At 38.7% G+C, this 22,011-nt stretch overlaps 1 protein-coding gene across 1 annotated transcript; it reads left to right on the forward strand.

Moving 5' to 3' along the window:
• Positions 1 to 3,797: 3,797 nt before the first annotated feature.
• LOC142435631 (BCL-6 corepressor-like) lies at positions 3,798 to 21,787 on the forward strand. Its single transcript, XM_075539851.1, is given in 12 exon segments — positions 3,798 to 3,807; positions 5,131 to 5,349; positions 5,811 to 6,143; positions 6,636 to 6,961; positions 9,592 to 9,597; positions 10,103 to 10,222; positions 10,225 to 10,356; positions 14,036 to 14,202; positions 18,251 to 18,396; positions 19,175 to 19,246; positions 19,551 to 19,704; positions 21,493 to 21,787. Coding segments are annotated over 12 exon segments (1,980 nt in total).
• The last annotated feature ends 224 nt before the right edge of the window (positions 21,788 to 22,011 follow it).

Raw genomic sequence — 22,011 nt, forward strand, 5'->3', positions numbered from 1 at the left:
TCTATGTCCCAATTGTTGTGTATAAATATGTTAACATACATATGTTTATGCCTGTACTTAGGCTTCTGTAAATGTCCTTTGCCTCTTAGTTCTTTCCTCTATTTCCTTTTATTTCCCTCTTGTCCCACTTTCGTGTTTGACCTTCATTCGACTATTAGTAATTCCTCTTGGCTACATTTCACTTGATCAAACCCTACTAGGTATTCTACAGTCTGGCAGCCCATTTTAGATCACTTGTTGTTCCCTTGTCCCTGGATTTGTTGGCTCCCCTCTGCCTTTCCCCCACATGTCCCTCTCCCATGTCTGCCTCAGAACAGACTGGCAGGGGTCAGACCCAACCTTATATTACATTTTTTCTGGTTAGAATGTCAACATAGCTTGGCTTGCATCCAGCCCTATCATCCTCTCTGTGTATTCACTGCTACATGCCAGAATGTTGTCCTCCATTCTTGCGCTCCAAGATGAGATCTGCTCCCTCTCTCTCTTTCCTGTGTAGACATAAACAATGCCTTCCTTATGGCAGAGCTAGTGCCCTCTTCCCCACCACCCTCATCTTTTTTATTTTCCCCTTGTTTCCCCTCCTTTTTAGTTGGCTGCCCTTTGCATCCCTGAGTTGGGTCTGACTGCTGCTAAAGTGCCTGGACCTTGACCCAGGAATTACTCATTATGTAGCTTATCCTCTATATCCATTTTACCTTTTTGAGATTACCTCAGTGGACTCACGTTGTATTTGTCCCTTTGTACTTGGCTAACTTTGCTTAGCATAATTTCCGCCAACTCTTAGGGCTGCATAGTACATCATCATATGTATATACCAGAGTTTTTCAATCCTTTCCTCAGTTGATGGAAATTTAGATCATTTCTAATTCTTCATGATTATGAACTGTGCCACAATGAACACTAGAGCACAGATGCCTGGTCTTTGTCCATTTTTTAACTTCTTTTGGTAATATGTCCAATTGGCGGTTTGCTGGATCACATTGCAGCTCGATTTCTATTTGTTTTGACATTACTAGATAGATTTCCATAGTGGTGGCACATAGCTTCAGGACTACCGCACTTGCTGTCTTTGTAATGACCACTGTCTATCATTTAGTAGGTGGTATCTGAATGGACAGTGTCCCAGACCCAGTGAGTGGTGCTTTAGAGGGTGTCTGGTGTCAGGGCACCTAATCTGAACTGTTCTTGCTGACTCAGAATGTGTATGCTGTCGGGGTAGTAGAAAGAACTTGTTCGGCTGGTGGTAGGACATATGGCTAAGGGCTGCTTAGGGACTAGTTGTCTGTCCAACATTGGGCCTTCTAGTCTGATAAGATGTAATTTTCTCACTTCCAGATATGAGAATAAGAGGGAAATAATCAACGTTCTCATAGTCACTCACCGGTGTGGTGGTTCTCCTGGTTGAGAGTTGATAATTAGGTTGCTGCCTTAAAATCTATTTATCAGAAATTATCACCATTCTTGCTTTTATATTGCCGGAAGCTTGATGTATTTCCGTCCAATTTTTAACTTTTAGACTACCTTAACTTTATTTATGCCCTCTTTTTAGTTTGTAGTTGTTGTTGTTCACAGTTTGCTAGACTTTTGAATTTTGTGCATAGGTAAATTCTGCTTTAAAAAAGTCTTAAAACAGATTCACTTCCAAATCTGAAGAGTGACTGGGGATCATAGTCTTGGGGTTCTACTAGGCTGTATTTGATGAATAAACCTGATTTCCTTTATGAGTTTGAAGTGTATTTTCATATTCTTCTTCTACTCTATTTAGGACCTTCTAATGTGATCCTTTTCAGAACATTGGTAATAGTCGCCAGGCACTATATATTCTGGTCTCAAGGATGTGGAGTCTGATGTTTAGGTGGTCCATTAGTTCTCAGGACTAATTGTTTCCATGTGTGTTTCGGTTTTGCTCATTCTTCTTTCCTCTTTGCCTAAGTGGCAGTATAGGAGATTTTAAGATACTCACTGCTAATCACCAAAGTAGGGCCTACAACATATTTTGGTGTTAATTTATTTTTTGTGTCCCCCAAGATTGTGGTCCTGATCCCCCTACGCCAGTGACTTATTCTCGGAAAGAATTTGGTTATGTCTTAGAAATTTTCATAACCTTGCCCATTGTATGTTCTTCCATATGGATATATTTGTAGTACAAGTATATAAACATATGCAAATATGTTCATGGGTATACTCCCACACTCCATCTCATATCTGTGTAGCCTGTGTATCTATCCAAGTATTTGCTTGTAGGTCATCACTAATGCAGGACTGAATATGTAACAAGATTTACCTGTATTGCTTTTAACTCTTGTACTCCACCTACAGCCTTTCTCTGTCCTTATAAATCTTTTTGTGAACAATCCTCTTTTGTATATTGCCTTTTCCCTCACTAGTTAACATTTGTCTTCCTTTTAGCCATGACTTACTTATTTACTCCCTCTCTCCCCCAATTTTTGTAACTATCAAGTAATGTTTATTTTAATGTGAAATCTTTGTTTGACTTTAAAAAAATAATAGTTTGCTCAATAATATGTGTCCATTTGTGTGCCCGTTCATTGTTTAATGGTCTCTCAGTTGTATATGAAACTGTCTCTTGAGCTTTTTCCATGGTATAGGTTTTGCCATTATGGGTTTTCTCAGCTATCGTGTCTTCAAATATCTTAATGTACTGTAATTCTTGAAGTTTTGTTTCAGAGGATATTATGAAACAGTGGACTACATACTGTAGTTTACAAATAAATTCTCTTCCCCACACTGAAAAACAAGAGGTCAAGGAGACCCTTTTTTTAGAGAAATTAATGGTTTACAAAACCAGAGAATGGGACCAATTCAAACAATAGAAAAGGAATGGTTTCCTGCCATTCAAAAAATAAGTTTCTTGGTTGACATTCCTCTGTTATAGTACTTTTAAAATGTTTCTCTATTGCTGCTTGGATTCCAAGTGTTCTAAGCATAAATCAGTATTTAATCTTAATTGAAACCCTTGTAACTACTTGATGCTTTCAAGATTATCCCAAGAGAGCTCAATTATTACCCACCGGATTGGTATGTCTTTCTTGAAATTCATTGGACTACATCAGTTTTGAAAGTTTTTCTGTCATCTACCCTCTCAACCCCAAATATTCAGTAAACTGCAGGGTCAGTCGTTTAAATCCACCAAATGAAGATGAAGGTCCTTAAAGCTTTATAGCTTAATACATATTTATTTATTTATATGTATATATATATAAATAAATAAATATTTATTTATGTACACATGTTGAGGTAGTTAGTTTATTGTGCCAACCTGGCTGATAAACACATGTGGGGTTAATTGAAAGGCAGAGATATAAATGACTCGGTGAGCCTCGCCTTTCATGTTCTTGGATCTCTTGCTTTCTGGTCTTTTGAACCAGAGTGCAGCTGCCTTAGCCAGTCCCCTGCTTTAGCTGGCTCACTTCCCGCAAGACATCCCTGAGGGACAGTCACATGGACCTACTCCGATGCAGCCCTGGGTACTAGAGCACCTGTGTAGAGACCCTCGACAGCACTGGGATGCTTATACATTCACTGACTCAGCTTCCGTCCTGGGGTCGGCATCATTGTGTGTGTTTTGTGAGATTGAGAGCACTTTGTAGATTGGTATCAGACATATGGGTTAATGTTGGACTTGTGGGTTTGGGAAGCACAGGGTTGGGATGTTTTCTTGATGTGCACTTAACGTTTATATAAAACTCTCTCTTATACATGAGTTTCTGTGGATTTGTTTCTCTAAAATACCCAGACTAACACACATGTTATGAGTTTGAATGAATTTAGTGACAATGGATTTGGGTATGTGCATTGCTAAAATAACTTTTTCCTTTAGTTTTTACCAAGAACCTCTTCTTAGAATCCTTGGTCTACTCGGGTTCTCTTTGTTCTTCTGCTTTGCTTTCAGGTTGCCATAGTGATCATTTTGACTGTGTTACTTAGCACTCTTCAAGAAAGATCATCATTTTGCTCGTCATTGACCTGGACTTTATCACTAGTTTCTGTTGCTGTCTTTTGTGTTAGAGCTTAAGCTCTGAGGACCCTGGTTTGTGGAATACTGTGGATGGCACTGACAGCTCAAAATCAATTTGAAGAGTTCCCACAAAGTGTAAGCCTCCATTGATGGCTTTCTGATCATTAACCGAGGTTGTAGATAATCTTACTCTCATGAAGAATGTCTTGGAGAGTGGAATACCTTCAACCTCTCCATCCAATCAGGGAGGAGCTATCTTGGTGTTACCTGGATGCAGATAATGGTACTGGTACTAGAGACTGTACAGAGAGCCATATTGTCCTGAGTTTTTTACCTGACTACTTTAGCCAGAAAGTCCTGGGCCAATCTTGTAAGCCCTTCCATTTATGTATGTGTCCACATCATGGTGCTGTTCCTGTAGTTCCACCTGTAACTGCTACCAATCATGAATTTGTGATGGTTTCCTTGGTTCCATATTTAACTAGCATCCAGACTGAATCTTTTGATAACATTATGACATTTTGCTATGATCTTCATCATCTGGATGATGTGTCTGTGCCTTTGTGTTGCCTTTGTCTCCTGTAAAATTTAATAAATGTTCTCCTCAAATTACATATGAGATTGGGATCTCATTTGTACCCTATGACAACATTTCTCCCCTGTTGACCCAAGTGAATATTGATACTTTCTTCTGAAGAAGACATTTGGGGGAGGGCAGTAATTTCATTATTACACAGGTTTCCATTTATAATGTTCCTACAGGGAATTTTTGGTCTTTTAAAAATTTTGTTGCTTGGTTCTTGCTGACATGCTTAAAATATTGTGGGCTTTAAAATTAAGGTATATTAATTCCCCATCTCCTTTTATTTTTGCTTTTGCCTTTTCCTTACCTCTAAATACAGAAAGGTAGAAAGAGATAGTTTAAATCTATAGAATATAATGAATAGATAATATTGACTGTGTAGTTCTAATGAAGACTCTGCTTTATATACTGTTTTTGTTTGGTTTTTGAAGACTTCTCTGAGAATTTTGTTCTTCAAATGTGTAAAGGACTCCAAAGAAGAGAGTCAGCATATTACTTTGGAAAATCCACAAATTCTTCTAGTTGTGGTGGTCTGTTGGTTATTACATATTATTTCCCTTCTCTCCAGGTGAATATATTTCTGAGAAGAAACATGATATCTTTGTAGCACAGGAGGACAAAAATCATTTGGAGAAGTACTGCCTCAAGAGACAGCCTCCTGCTCAGGTTGCTGTGGACATAGCCCAGACATCCACATTCTGGCAGAATAGAAAGCACAAAATTTTGGATGAGAAAAGACAAGAAGAAATAATTGAGCTAAAAATGAAGCAAAGAAGGGTCTCTAAAGGTGAGCCAGAGTACGCTGTGCATGCAGCTCAATGTAAATATTTATATAAATTTTCAGCTGACCCAAATACAAGTTTTCATCTTTTACACACAATATGTGTGTGGGAAATTTAAAGTGAGGGGGTGGAATATTTCTATTATCACTTTTTAAATGGAACAGTGAATGTGCTGCAAAAAACGCACACTCGATAATCATTAGCATAAATATTGGTAGCCTGAAGCAAACGCTCATATTTCAGTTCCCCCCTATGTAAAATGCTGGAGCTAAAGTCCCCAACTGGTCATGTCAAATGAGCTGGCTGAAAACATTCCCAAGGAGACAAACAGTGACTATACCTACCCACTTGCCAATCCTCCCACTAGTCTCACAGGAGACAGCTTGTTCCTTGTTGACACTTTAATTTCTAGTTATTTGCCCACTGCATATCATTGGTTGTTTATGAGTCTTCTTTCTATTAAAAGACTTTCCTGAAAGGCAAATAACAAAGAATTCCTCTAACCACTCAGAAAACTCACATTGTAAAGAGTTGTGCAATCTGAAGGTATGCATTGTATTAATAGAGTTCCAACCTAACGTGCAACCTGACCGACACTTCAAAGAGCAGCAGATGTCAGTGACAGACAGCACATATCGCCAGCAAATTATAAATAAGTCAGTTAAGGCAAAGAAGCTTGAGATTACTTCCCAGGAAAACATCACTGAAGAGCAACTACCCAGGAAAAGGCCAGAGGCCAAAGGCATTAGAACTGGAAGCTGGTTGGAAGAGTATGTGCCACCTAGCGACAGTGAACATGGTATGTAATAAGATTGCCTTCCTACTGTACTATGAGGCATGCCTTTTCTATTTCTTCCAATCTTGTAGCGAGAGATAGAGTAGACAGAAAGAACTCGAGTCCTCTGGTCACCTCCAACAACTGTCAGTGGGGCAGGTGGCTATGGGAGTTTGTCAGTGTCATGTAGCCCCAAGTCTTTGTGTCTGCTACATGAACACCCAGATTAGGCTGTCTGGATCCTGAACACCCAAGTGTTGCGAAGGCCCGGCATCTACTCCATTGAGTAGGAGGGGAGAACAGGAAGAGGTGGATTTTTCTCTTAGTAGAAACACAGTTCTACTTTCTGTTTGGTTTCTTGTGGGGTACCCTGTTTGCCATTTGAATTTTGGTTAATTAAAATATTAATGCTTTGAAAGTGTAATTGTCATATTCTTAAAAACGAAAGCCCTCTGTAATCAGTGATAACCTCAGTGTGTAATGTCTTCCCTGGCCCACATGCCCCCTCATATTTAGGTTCGCCTATATTTTCTGACTCTATGCCCATGGAGAACCTTTCATCCACCAGTACAAATGACAAAATGGAAACTCAACCAAGCTTCATGTTAGCCTCCATGTCACCTGCCAAACAGCAGAAAACGAAAGAAATCCAGAAGATAGACGTAATGTGCACAGGTGAAAACAGAGAATGCCAGGCCAGCTCCGTGCTACAGAAATACCCTGACATGATCAAGAAGCCATCTGGGAAGAGACTATGCAAAACCAAGCACTTAATGCCTCAGGAATCCAGGCTGGAGTCATCACAGACAGGGGACAAATATTTGGATACTAGTAACGACAAGGTACCTTTTTACATTTCCCATTTGAGCTTGTACCTATCTACCTTCCATCATTTTCCACTGCCTCCTAGAGATAATTTTTCCCTTCCCCTGGGATTCATCAAACATAATTCCTCTTTCTGAGTTACGCATTTCTTCAGGAGCTAAGGATGTGTGTGGTGACAAAGTTTTTCAATTAGTAGGATTGAAATTCAATCCCCTAATTCATTGGATACTGCCCCTTCAACATTCATGTACTTCCTAGAACTTCAAAATGTGACCTTTCTTAGAAATGGGGTTTTTGCAAAACTAATTAATTAAGGTGAGAGCATGTCAAGAGTCATTGTTTTAGGATAAATGTTGCCAAATTCCATCCAACAAAATGACCTGCTCCTTTTAGGTCCTTTGGGTGATCTTCACAATTATTACTATGTTTCACCCTATTAGTTGAGTCATTGTGTAGATCTTTCTCATTGAAAGGCTCCTTTGTCATTGCCCTTGTACTTTTCTAAACATGAAATCTAAAACCACTATCCCCTCCCAATTACATATCCCAAGATATGGATACTAAGAGCATTCTGCTGTAGTTTCTCCAAGAAGACAAGCTTGTTTGTTCTTATGGAACCCTATCATAATTTTAGTTTCTTTTGACACAATAATTCAAATGCATTGAGAATTATTCTTCTTTAGTCATTGTCCAGCTTTCGTGTGTGTGTGTGTGTGTGTGTGTGTGTATCCTGGCTTGAGTTAAGCATGCCTTCTTCCTTGGAGAGATTGATTTATTCTTTAAAACTTGAAAGAGGAATTTTGCAGCAGATTTTCATCATTTGATACATCATTTGACTGCTGCTTCTATGAACTTAGACTGTTGACCCAAATAAAATTAAATTCAAACCACTTCAATCTTTTCTGCAAATTATGGTTTTGCTGGTGGTCCATTTGTAAAGAGTTTTGTTTTCTTTCCATTGCTTTTCATTGGCGAATGCATCAAGCCCTCTTTATTTTTAGCAATGTGGTGCCATCTAAATATCATTGATTGTTTTGACTTTGTTTTGTTTCAGTCTTTATGCCTTGTTCTTCTTCGGGCAGACCAGCTTCTCAAATTATTTGTTGAGCATACAGATCGAATGAGTATGATGAAGAATACAGTCCTACCACCTGTACTGGTTTTCTGCATGAACACACTCACATGTTGTAGGATTCCTGTTTTTCACAATGTTTCCACAGTGTATTATGATTCACAAGAGTGAAAGCATTTGTGTAGTTAATAGAACAGTAAACAAACTAAAAAAGAGTACTACAACATGGTGGGGTATAATCTATTATGACTGGCATCCCTATAAAAATATAAGAAAAAAGGTAAACACAGAAAGGTGACTGTGTGCAAACACACAGACTGGAGTCCTTCTCTCATGCACTACAAAACACCAAGTAATTGTCAGAAGCAAAAGGAGGCAAGGGCAAAGAAGGGTCTTGTTTTAGATAACGTCTGGCCCCTACTGACTCTGGGATTGGTAGTTTTTAAAATAGTGATAGAATATGAGTTCTATTTAAAAATTAATTGACCCTGTTTGTAAGGAGCCCTCAGAAATGAGGACAGAACTTGGTAATGTGCAGTTGGGTGCAGCTATAAGAGATATTAAAAATATATAAGTAGAATCAGGTAGTATTTAAAGTTTGCAAGTGTTTTGAGTCACTTTATAATAAAAACCTAGATAAATTTTAAGAGATTGTTTGCCACAATATGGACGTTAAAGTTAATTCTGGTGAGGATTTTTATTGTGAACTGAATTGAGTTCCCCCCCCCACAAATGTGTGATGTAAATCCTAACACATGTAACTCTGGGTATAATTTAATCTTCTCATTGGGTTTTCTATGTTGTATCAATGAGACCATACCAGTATAGGGTACTTTATCATAGACAAATTACTTAATCCAATGTATTTTATTGAGCCAGTATGTTAAGTCAATATGTTGCTGAATTATAAAAGGAGCTACTTAGGCACAGAGTCAGGGAAGCATAAATGAAAAAAGATAGAAGCCACAAGGAGATGACCAAGAGAAAAGACCAAGCGAGAGCCTTCCCCTGGGTCACCTTGCATTCAGACTTAGAGCTTCTTAAACTGAGAAAATGTATTTCTCTCAACTAACAGTAATCACATGTGAAATTTCCATTTTAGAAACAATTGAGAGTTTCAAAAGTCAGTCAGCATCTCAAAGAGAGCTTATGTCACCATGGAAAAGAATGTTGCTAGAAATCTGAATGTTATTGCTATTCTTTGGTAAGACTCAGATGAAAACGAAGAGCATAGGCTGGAATTGAAGAAAATTTGATTGCTGTTAAAAGTGACAGAGGACTTGATTTAATCATATTTCCCTGTTTTGTGGAATGTTGAATTTGTAAGCATTAGACATTGGTATTTAGCTAAGATTTGTAACCAAATATATGATGCAACCTAGGTTTTCCTTTGCCCACTAAACATATGATAGGAAAGACAAAAATGGAAGTTCTTGTTCAGCTCAAGAGGAGTGGACAATAATCTAGCTGGATGACTATTTGCCAAACAGATTATGCCAATCAGCTACTAATTGAAGGGGAGACAAAATGAAGGAAAGCTGTTGAACTACTGATATTCTGCAGGCAGGACTTGAGATGACAGTGCTTTTTCAGGGTCAACATGATACCTTTCGAGAAAAGGGAATATGACACGGGGGGGTGATACAGTCCTGTGACAGGTACAGCTGCCACCACAGGCCTGGAGGGGATACGCCCAGGATATGTGTCACCAGTTTCTTGGTTCAGACAATGAAACTGCTGCACAGGCTAAAGTATTATCCGCCCTAGTGGTCACACACATACTTAGCCCCAGTATGCATCCTTAGTCATTGGGGTTAATGGGATTTGACTTGCTGGATTTCAGACTTGATTGGAACTTATGTCTCTTTTTTCTCCTTGTGACTATAAAAATGTGTCTATCCCATGCTAACAGCAATTAATTTTAGACTTAGGCCTCCAGAACTATGTGATAATAAGTTTCTGTGGTCTGAAAATAATTATTAAGCTCTCCTTTAAACATTTTTCAAAATTATTTTTTTCCACCTGAATAAAGTCAAGGATTCAAAGACATGGCCCTACCTGGGTGTGCTTCCTGAATTTTTGACAGATAAAGAGCTTCACAAAGCAAAAAGAGTCTACTTTGGACTTTGATCTGTTACAAGCCGAACAGGGGCAGAATTCCTTTAATGACTTACAACAATTTTCACCAGCTTCCCAATTCTTAAAATGGTTATATCTTGTTCCTCTCAAAAGCAAAAGAGAACACAATCACACCTGATGCCACCAGAAGCGCGGAAACTGGTAGTAAATAAGAATGCTGGTGAGACCCTCTTGCAGCGGGCTGCCCAACTTGGGTACAAGGTGAGTCTCTATGAATGTTCTGGAGTAAGAAGTCACTGACTTCGGCTAGGGTGAATATTCTGGCCCATATTCACTAAGCAGACACAGTGTGCAATCACCCATTTAACATTTTCATCGGCACAACTGTACTGCTGAGTAGTTCTTAGGTGCCATCTGGTCAGTTATGACCCATATTGACCCTCTGCACAACAGAATGAAACACCCATTCCTGCACCATCCTCACAATTGTTTGTTTATTTGGGCCCATTATTACAGCCACAGTATCAACCTATCTCCTTAGAGGCCTTCCTCATTTTCATTGCCCCTCTTTTTGCCAAACATGATGTCCTTCTCAAGGGAAACTATGTAAGACAAAGTCTCGGTGTCCTTGCCTCTAAGGAGCATTCTGGTTGTCTTTGTCCAAACACATTGGTTTTCAATGTGTGGTACCTTCAATACCCTTCTCCAGCAGCACAATCCAAATGCAAAGATTCTTCTTTGGTATTCTTTATTCCGTAGTCAACTTTCACAAGCATATGAGGCAACTGAAAATACACTTCAGTCCTCAAAGTAACATCCTTGCTTTTCAGTACTCTAAAGAGATCTTATGCAGCAAATTTACCTGACACTACTCGCTTTTTTGCTTGCTTGACTGCTGCTTCCATGAGCGTTGATTGTGGATCGAAGCAATACAAAACCCTTGAAAACTTCAACTCTTTCTCCAATGATCATCTTACCTATTGGTCCAGTTGTGAGGATTTTGGTCTCCTTGACATTGAATTGTAATCCATTCTGGTGACTGTGATCTTTGATCTTCAGCAGCAAGTGATTCAAGTCCTCATTATGTTCAGCAAGCAAGGTTGTCTCATCTATATATCACAAGTTGTTAAGAAACCTTCCTCCAATTCTGATGCCACATTCTTCTCATATAACCCAGCGTTTCTGACGATTTGCTCAACATACAAACTGAATAAGAATGTTGAGAGGATACAACTTCGATGCACACTTTTCCTGATTTTGAACCACGCATTATTCCCTTGTTCTGTTCCCACACTGCTTCTTGATCCATGTACAAGTTCCTCGTGAGATCAAAATGAAGAGTCCTGGAATTCCCATTCTTCTCAATGTTACCCATGGTTTGTTAGGAACCACACTTTTGGCCATGGTAATTGAAACACAGGTATTCTTTCTGGTATTCTCTGCTATGAGCTAAAATCCATCTGACATCAACGATGATATCCTTTGTTCCATGTCCTCTTCCTCTGGCAGCTCCCTGCCAATGTACTGCCACAACCATTGTTTAGATTATCTTTGGCACACTCATTGCTTTTGAGCCAGTTATGACTATGTTATAGGGGAGAGAAGAACTGTCTTGTGCATTTATGATTTTGTGACTCTTTTTCAGAGCAGAAAGCCTCATCTCTCCTCTTCAGAGCAGCTGCTGGTTTTGAATTGCTGCCCTTGTTGCTAGAAGCATAACCACTGTATCACCAGGGCTCCTGTTAGGTGTTAGGATAGACTGTGACAAAAAAAAGTCTTACCTGGTTTCAAGCCATAAGTATTTTTAATGCTATCTTTCAGGCAGAGTCAACTTTCACTTAACTTATCCTATCTCCATGAATTTTCAGGTGAAGGACAGGTGACAGGCTGCTAGATTTGGGTACATTGATCTGTGCACAGCAGTTATGGTTCTCACATGCAATCCCAAAATAACATGAAATAACCTCTCCCTAGCTTCTAGTGTTCCACTTGATTCTGCCTGTAGAAGACCTATTTAATATAAGCAGCAGCTTTAGGCAGTATCCTAGATATCAGGGCTCAGGAGGTGGCTTTGGAGCCTAGAGTTGGGTTCTGCATAAAAGACATGTGTGAGCATGCTTTCTATCTTCTTCCTCTTGTTTCAGAAACAGAGGTTTATGAAAATGGCTCATTAGGTTCACAGAGTACGTAGGTGAAATAGTCTAAGTAGCACTTAGATGAGTGCGCACTTTGATTGTGGTATACCAGAAAGGTTTCCAGAACCCATCTCTGGTTGATGAGTGCCTAGACTCATCCTGGGTTTACATTTCATAGATGAGTAATCTAGAAGTTAGGAAGAGTGGTGTTTGACATTGAACACAGAGAGAATTGAGATTTCAGAAGTAGATCCATTCATTTATGGACACCTGATCTTTGAGAAAAGGTTGATAAGCATTAATTGTGGGAAGAGAGACTCTCCTTAACAAATGGTGCTGGCAAAATTTGATAACCAATTCCAGGAAAATTTCACATTCATTACCATATCATACTTAAAAAATGAACTTTACAGGTATGAAAGACCTAAATGTGGACCCTAAAACTATAAGAAACATCAATGAAACTTGGCACTGATTAGTGGTCCTGATGACCTGGTGGCATAGTGGTTACATGATGGGCTTTGATCCACAAGGGCCGCAGTTTGAAATCACCAGCCACTCTAAGTGAGAAAGATGAGGTCTCCTACTGCTGTAGAGAATTAGAGTCTCAAAAATTCACAGGGGGCAGTTCTTTGTTGTTTTATAGGATAGCTATGGGTCACAATTGATGGCAGTGAATTTGTTCTTTGCTTAACAATAGTCATGTTGTCATACTACACATGTGGAGAAGATGGAATCACATTGAGAAATATGCACACAAAGATGATGGAGAAGCTCAATATTCTAAGCTAACACCAGGCCAGACACTCACTGACTGTGGACCAGATCATCATCTGTTTATGTTTAACTTTCATAGTAAGTCTATGAAAGCCCAAAATACTAACCTGCTTATGTATGTCTCTCCTGAGTATCATGAACGAATTTGGCTCATTGAACACTAATGACAGAAGACCTGATGAGCTTTACGAACGTCATTCACGACAAAAGCAAACTGTCACTAAAAAGGAAAGAAACAAATTGGATGGCAGAACAGACTATGAAACTTGCCCTTGATCACACAATATTTAAAGCAACTGGAAAAAATGATGAAGTAACGAACTGAAGAGAAATGCCCAAAGGCCTGCTGAAGAAAACAAAATAGTATAATGAAGTTTCAAAGACCTAGAGTTAAAAAAAAACCAAAAGGGAAGACCTTGCTCAGCTAATCATAAACTTGAAGTTCTTGAAAGAACTCAAGACAAAAAATCCAAGCCAACGGTCCCATATTGAGGGATACTATGGGCAAAATGTTGACAATGTAGGAAGCATCAGAAGAAGATGGAAGGAACACATAGAGCCAATGTACCAAAAAGAACTAGTCAACATTAAACCCTTTCAAGAGCTAGCATGTGATCAAGAACCAATAGTACTGAAAGAAGAATTCAAGCTGAACTGAAAGCATTAGCCAAAAATAAGTTCCAGGATTTGATGACATACCAATGGAACTATTTTAATAAGCCGATGAATCACTTGTCTATGCCAGGAAATTTGGAAGACATATCCTTGACCAACTTACTGAAAAGATATATATGCCCATTCCAAAAGGAGGTAGCCCAATGGAATGCAGAAATTATCACACCATATCATTAATATCACATGTAAGTAACATTTTGTTTAAAGGATAATTCAACAATGGTTCCAGCAGTACGTCAACAGGCAGCTGATTGAAATTCTGCCTAGAGAGGATCTTCTGCCTACAAAGGTGAGCTGTGCCAAGTTGCAAAAAAAAACTGCATCTATTTGGTGCTGTTTCCTCCCTTTTTCAGGAGGTAGCCTTGTACTGTCTGGAGAATAAGATTTGTGATGTGAATCACCGAGACAATGCAGGTTACTGTGCCCTTCATGAAGCTTGTGCTAAGGGCTGGTTCGACATTGTGCAACATCTACTGGAATATGGTGCTGACGTCAACTGTGGTGCTCAGGATGGAACCAGGTCAGTAGAAGGTCTGGTTCTCAGTTTGGGCGCTGGCAGTAGTTCTTAAGTGTGTGCCTCTGAAAGATTGGGGGTGGGAAGGGGTTGAGAGAGGAGGGGGGAGAACAGGTGAGTACATTCAGAGCAAAATTCTTTGGAATTGAGCCTGTCTTTCTGGGAAGATAGAATATAATGTTACATGTTTATGATGTGTCTTGTGGTTTTCAGCATATTTTTCTTTTCTCTCTAGTTTCTGAAGAGTATTGCCTCGGGATAGGATGGAAAACATGATTGGGAGGGTTTTTACTCTCTTGAGAAGAAGTCCCAGGGGCCCACTGATTCTGGACCAACTTCAAATAATATTTCCTCTCCCTACCATTCTTCAGTTCCAGTAGGGTAGAAGTTGATCTATATAAACTGCTGATGACAGGCTTTGGGTTGAGTCAACAGTAATCATGTATCTCTGCATGCAGTGTCTTTTAAAAACAGTCTTTAAAAATCCCTAACTGATAGAGATAGAATAGGTTTACCTTATTGGATTTTCAAAGCAATGTCTTTACAGAACAGAGTACCAAGGTTTTCTCCCTCAAAGCATCTAGTGGGTTAAAACTGTCAACCGTTCAATTAGCATCCAAATGTTAAACCAGTGTGTGCTCAGAATGACTTCAAAAACAGAACGTTCATTAAAAATATATATACAAATTCTTATTTAGCTTTAAAACAGATTTATGTTTGAGGGTTAGGTCTAAAGTGGTCTTTTAACTGACCCTATAAACAAATACTGTTATTAGGTGACACTGAGCTTTTCATAACCCATAGCGAACCTGTGCACAACAGAATGAAACAAGGCCCAGACCTGTGCCTTCCTCACAGTGCTTGAACCCATTGTTGCAGCCACTGCGTCGGTTCATCTTCTTGAGTGCCTTCCTAATTTTCGCTGCCCTCTTCTTTAACAAGCATGATGACCTTCTCCAAGGACTAGTCTCTCTGGGAAAAATGTTTACAGTATGGAAGACAAAATCACATCTTCCTAGCCTCCAAGGAAACTTGAGCCATACTTCAAGTTATATCCGTTTGTCCTTTTAGCAGTATCGTATTTCAATATTCTTCGGTATCACCACAATTCAAATTCTTCTTCTCTCTTCCTTATTCATTGTCCAACTCTCATATGCATATGAGGCAACTAAGAATTACCATGGCTTGGGTTAGGTGTACCTTAGTCCTCAAAGTAATTTCATAACTTCTCAATACATTACAAAGGTCTTTTGCAGCAGATTTACTTAACACAGTGCATCTTTTTATCTCTCAACTGCTGCTTCTGGGATATTGCTTGTGGGTCCAAGCAAGACAAAATCCTTGACAACTTCACTCTTCTCAGCATTTGGTCTAGTTGTGAATCATTTGGTCTCCTTGGCTTTGAGTTGTAATCCTGAAATCTTCTATCTTCATCAGCAAATGATTCATGTCCTCCTCTTTCAGCATGCAAGGTTGTGCCATAACCTGTGCATATTACAGGTTGTTATTAAGCTTTCCTCCAATCTTAATGCTCAGTTTTTCTTTATATAATCCAGATTCCCTGATGTTTTGCTAAGCATACAAACTGAAAAAGTAGAATGAGAAGATACTACCCTGACACACACCAGGCAGTATTCCCTTGTTTGGGTCTCACGGGCATCCTGAGATTGCCTCTTGAGCCAGGTTCAAGTTCCAAGTACAAGCTGCCTCTTGATCCATGTACACGTTCCTCATGAGCACCGTCGGGAGTTCTGGAATTTTCCTTATCCTCAGGTTATTTCTAGTTTGTTTTGGTCCACACTGCTTAATTCCTTAGTACAATCAATAACAAACAAATAAGCATCTTTCTGGCATTCTCTGCTTTGTGTCAAAATCTATCTGATATCAGCAATGATATCCCTTGTTCCACATCCTCTTCTGAATCCAGCCTCAACTTCTGGCAGTTCCCTGCCTATGTACTCCTGTGAATGCTATTGGCTGATCAGCAAAATTTTACTTGCATATGATATCAATAGTGTGGTTCTATAATTTGAGGTTTCTATGTGGCTCAGGAATTGTAAGGTACAAATACAGAGCTCTTCTATTTAGTTGGCCCAGCGGCTGCCTTACAAATTTCCTGACATAGCACAAGTTTCCAGTGCTTCTTCAGCTTGCTGAAGCAGTTCAATGGGTATTTCAACAATTCCTGGACCCTTGTTTTGGTTAATGTTTTTAGTGAAGCTTTGAACTTTATCCTTTAGCACCATTGGTTCTTGCTTATATGCGACCTCGTGATATGGTGAACTGTCGACTGGTTCTTTCTGTTAGAGTGACTGTGCATCCTTGACAGATTCTTTGGATGCTTCCTATATCATTAAGTATTTTTCCCATAAAATCTTTCACTATTGCAACTTGAGGCTTGTTTGTGTGTGTGTGTGTGTGTGTGTGTTGTTAGTTGTTTTTGTATTTTTTTGAGTTCTTTAAGATACGCTGAACAAGTTCTTCCTTTTTGTTTTTGGTCTTTTCACGTTTCTCTACAATATTTTACTTTTTCTTCTCTGTGAAGCTCAGGTCCCAGGCTGTTGCCCAAGGGGACATATCAAGCTCCACACCCATTGGTTTCTTAATGTATACCCACGCACGCACGCCTGTGCGTGCGCACACACACACACACATACAGCAGCAGCAGCAGCAGCAAAGTTAAGCCACACTTTCATTAAAGCATAGAGCCACTTCAAAAGAAATAAAGTGGGTCCCTCCTCTCAAGTTGAGAAGGACATTTTATGGCACTTTCAAATGGGAGGGGGCTGCCACTCTGCAGATGGTCAATCACCTGTCTAATAGTCAGTCCGTCCTTGGGTCTCAGGAGTTATTTATTTCCCTTTTCTCAAGGCTGCCGCTCCGGGATGAAAATGTTTCAGAATGTTTCGGGATTATCTCCCAGGACAGTGCTGCATCAAGATTTTCACTAGGTGCTGGCATGAAACCTAAGGTGTCTGCCAAGCTAGTTCTCACAAAGTCGTTTGTTCATAACTTCTTCTCACAGGGTCCTTTGTTCACTCCCTTACCAGGGAGGGAAGAAGCTCCTGTTCTGTCCCTATCATTCTTGAGTTGCCTTTTGATACATTCTATTTGTTTCTTTGACGTCCTCATTGTTCATTTCCTTTAGCTACTCTATGATTAAGAGCAAGTTTCAGAGTCTTTTCCAACACCCATTTTGATCTTTTCTCTTTTTCCTGTTTTTTTTAATGACAATTTGCTTTCTCCATTAATGATGTTTTTGATGTCCTCCCACAGTGTTTTAGGTTGTCTGGCATTAGTGCTTAATGCATAAAATCTGTTCATAGCATATTCTTAAATGTTTAGATGGGATAGAGTCAAAGTTGTATTTTGGATCTTGTGGCCTTGTTTTAAATTTCTTCAGCTATAACCTGATCTTGCATCTGGGCAATTACTGGTGGTCTGCTCCATAGTCAGCCCCTGGCCTGGTGTTAGTTGCCTGTATTAGCTTTAGTTGGCAGTTTTGAGCTTCTCTGTTGTGTCTTGCCACAGATGTAGTCAGTTTGTTTTCTGTGTATTTCATCTGGAGAAAGCCATGTGTTTAGTCACCTTTTGTATTGTTGAAAAAAGATATTTGCTGTAAACAAATTGTTTGTCTTACAAATTTTATCATGTGATCTCAGGCTTTGTTTTTATCACCAATACCTTTTTTTCCAACTACTGTTCCTTCCCCTTGGTTTCCAACCAAGCATCCATGCATCTTGATTGCAAGTTTGATACATTTAAGACTGAAGACATTAGTAGAATTCTTGAATTCTTTCACCACTAGATTTTGTAGTTGGGGCATAAATTAGAATAATATTAATGAATAGGTGTTCAAATAGTAGAGAAATTTGGAGCTTAATCTAAACTTTGGTTTTCCTCTGTGGTGAAATAATATGCCTAGAAGGCTTACTGCACATGGGATATACACACCTGGTTTCATACCTGATTTTACTATTACTTTTAAAAGAAATAGCTACAGAAACAAACATTTTTTGTATACACCCATTCTCCTTTGTGTGCCTCTCCTTAGGCCTCTGCATGATGCAGTTGAGAATGATCACTTGGAAATTGTGCGCCTGCTCCTGTCTTATGGGGCTGACCCCACTCTGGCTCTGTATTCAGGTAGAACCATCATGAATATGACTCACAGCAAAGTTATGGAAAGGTTTCTAACAGGTAAGGTCACTTTAAGAAACATGGGTGACAAATTACAGAAATATTTTTATTTTAAATTAGGTAGGTAGTAACTGTATTATTTCTATTTGGATTTTACTAGACAAAAATTGAGTCGTATAGTACTCTGTGTGTTTGTTCTTTGTATGCTAAAGCATTCTTCTAGTGAAGCTAATATTTTTTTCAGATTGGTCATTGATTCTACTTTGGTTGTGATCTACTCACACAAATGATTTAGAACTTTTCCTAAAATTATGAGCCGTTTTTGCAGATACATTTTTACCTTAGTTGTGACACATGTGTTCACAAGAGTCTGGATGGAACAGATTCCTTAAAATGCTTAAATATGAAATTAATTGTATAGTTTTGTTGTGTTCAGCTTGTGGATAACTAACTCATTAGCCTAGTGGGGGGGGGGGGAAGGCACTATTTTTCCAGAAGTTAACACCTGTTGTTAAAATTTCTTCTTATAAACTTAATGCTAAAGATGGCCAATAATTCACTTACCTTGCCGTCATTAACTGAAAGCTTCATTTACTGGTTGTCATTTTAGCTTTATTTTTGCATACCCATGCTCCAAAAGTTCTTACCGATCTAGATTTTGATTGTGTGACTGGAGATTTAGAGTGTTGTAGAATTAAACTGATTTGTAGAAGAGGACATTGAGGGGTAGACAGGATATGACATGTTAGCTATTTTCCATTTATAGTATTCCAAAAATACCCGTAAAGACATCCAGTATATTGTTCATTGTAGTGTTTATTTGTTTGTTTACCTTCAGATCATTTAAATGACCTTCAGAATTGTGATGATATGAAAAGCCTTTGGGAGTTCTATGGCAGCTCTGTGTGTGGTGAGCTATATTGTTTTTAGTTGAGTACAGTGGTTTGTGAGAGGGGAGCCTGCAAATAAATGATGCCTCAAGTAGGACTTGGTTGGGAAAGGATCTGTTTTCAATTATCCCACTGCCATTGAGTTGATGTTCACTCATAGTCACTCTTTAGGTCAGAATAGCGTGGCCTCTGTGAATTTCCAAGACTGTAACTAGTCTTTGGGGTAGAAAGTCCCATCTTTCTTCTGAGGAGTGGCTGGTGTTTTGAACTGCTTTTATGACAGCTGACTTTCTCCCCACCCTCTACCCTCTTCCTTCCCATTAGAACCAGATACTAAAACTGGATTTGATATTTTGGCAAATCCCCCAGGACCAGAGCACCAGAATGAAGGTGAAGCCTACAGTGATATATTTGAATTCGAATTTTCTGATGGACCTCTCTTACCATGTTATAATTTTCAAGTGTCTGACTCTCAGGGGTGAGTATGGCTATCGCGGACTTGAAAATTACATGGACTGCTTCTGAACTTAACAATCCCTTTTATAGATAGTTCCTTAAGGACCATGTACATGGAATCAAGTTGTCAACAGCAATTCAAAAGATTATGTAGGAACCTTGTGGGCTAGTAACTCTATGTTAATTGGTAAGCATATTAGAAAAGGAAATGCAATTAGTTGTGCAACTCAAAAAATGTAATCAATGTCAATTAATTTGCATATACCAACAGTTGCATTAGTGTGCATCCTGTGTATAGTCTCAACAACAAACTTATTTTTTGATGAAAGTTTTAAAGAAATTTTTAAAAATTACTTTCAAAGAGGTAAAGATAGGTGAGTTCTAAGTGTTTATAAAATTCATTTCTGCAGTATATCTGTTTAAGAAAAGGTACACATTAATTTATTATACCAAGTAAGAATTGAAGGGACGCAGCACTGTATTATGCTCATTGTCCAACTGTCACGTGCATGTGGAAGCCATTGAAAATACCATGGCTTGGGTTAGGTGCACCTTAGTCCTCAAAATAACATCCTACCTTTTCAACCATTTATACAGATCTCGTGCAGCACATTGACAATGCATCTTTTAATGCATTTTGACTACTACTTCCAAATAAAAAACTGAAAATTGTTTTGATAGCAATAGGTTTTTGTTGTAGTTTAAGACATCTCCAAGGCAAGTCATTTTCCAGAGGTCTACTGAAGTAACCACTGGTATTTTACTGAATGAGTCAATGAACTCTTTGGGAAGCCTAACCACTGTAGGACTAGTGATGTAAGCACTTTTTGTGTAGAATTATAAAATTCATCATATACCATTCAAATGATCTGTGAGTGTATTTGATTAAGTCCAATATTGCTTCTCATGAGTCATATTACACTGGTGAACAATCCCTTAGAGTTTAAATACCAAGAAACCTGTGGTGTACATTGTGTTGCTAAAGGTACCTCTTGTGGCTCTAAAGTATAACTATGTATATTACACAGTGAAATTCTATTAGTGAAGATATTATTAAGCCTTGCAGAAAGTATTAATACCTGGTTTTGTTTTTGTTTTTTATGTAGTACCTACTTAGGGCTGGTAAATGGAATTGGATGTAACACAATAGTGTGTATTATAAATTACCACCCATAACAACTAATTGCATGAACTCTTACGTTCTAAGTTGTACACTTGTCTTTGTGTATCAAACCAGACTATTTATAGCTTAAAAGGGTATTACATAGAATAGGCTTAAGAGCTATTTCTCTATACACTGTAGTGCTAAAAGCTGAGGTGTGAGAAAGGAAAAGGGAGAATGTATTCTGTGTTTTAAATGTTCGATGTAGGAAGGTAGGGGTTAAGGACAGACAAGATCAAAAGGATGTTTATAATCAACCTTCTTGGGCTGTAGTAACTGTACTGGGATAATTATGAATCATGATCTGAGTGAAGCTACAACTTTCCATCACAACAGGAACAAGGAAGTGGACACTGTGCTGGTTCTCCTTGTGGGATGCTCATCTTGTTTCTATCTAAATGAGTTGATTTTTTTCTATCCAAATTATTGATTAATTCATATTTACTCCCATTAGAACGACATCACATCAGCAGTGTTCAAGAGTATTAATGAAGATATGATGAGAAATGGCAGAGGAATGTTTGGAAGTAAAATTTGTAACTGATCCTTGTTACACCTGTAGGACAGGTTTAGGCAGGTGGTAGTTAATAATTGAGAGCTCTTTAAACTTTGCCAGAAGTTTGAGCCACTTTCATTTTTATTTTTCAGGCCACGAAACTGGTTATTATTTTCAGATGTGCTTAAGAAATTGAACATCCCAGCCAGTATGTTCCGCTGCAATTTTCCAAGTGTGGAAATAGTCACAATTGCAGAGGCAGAATTTTACAGACAGATGTCAGCAAGTTTTTTGTTCTCTTGTGCCAGAGACCTGGAAGACTTTAATCCACAGAGCGAAGAATTCTTAGATTTGGTTGAATTAACAAATGAACTTCAGACTCTGCTGGGATCTTCTGTGGAATGTCTGGACCCCAGTGACGTTGCCTCAAAGAAGGACCACCAGTGATTCTGTCGGTCCTGCAATGCAAAATGGCTGGAACTTGAGACAGAAACAACTGTGTAAACTAAGACAACTCTTACCTTATTGATTGCTAACAGTATTTTAATTATCTATTTTTTTAGTTTGGAAACATACATCTGAGAGTTATAAAACCTCAAAAGTCCAGTTTGCCATGTTTATTTCTTGTTATTCATAAATTTAAAATTACATTGTTTTAAATTTAAATTGTT

This window comes from Tenrec ecaudatus, chromosome Y (genome assembly GCF_050624435.1).
Source record: "Tenrec ecaudatus isolate mTenEca1 chromosome Y, mTenEca1.hap1, whole genome shotgun sequence".
Lineage (NCBI taxonomy): Eukaryota > Metazoa > Chordata > Mammalia > Afrosoricida > Tenrecidae > Tenrec > Tenrec ecaudatus.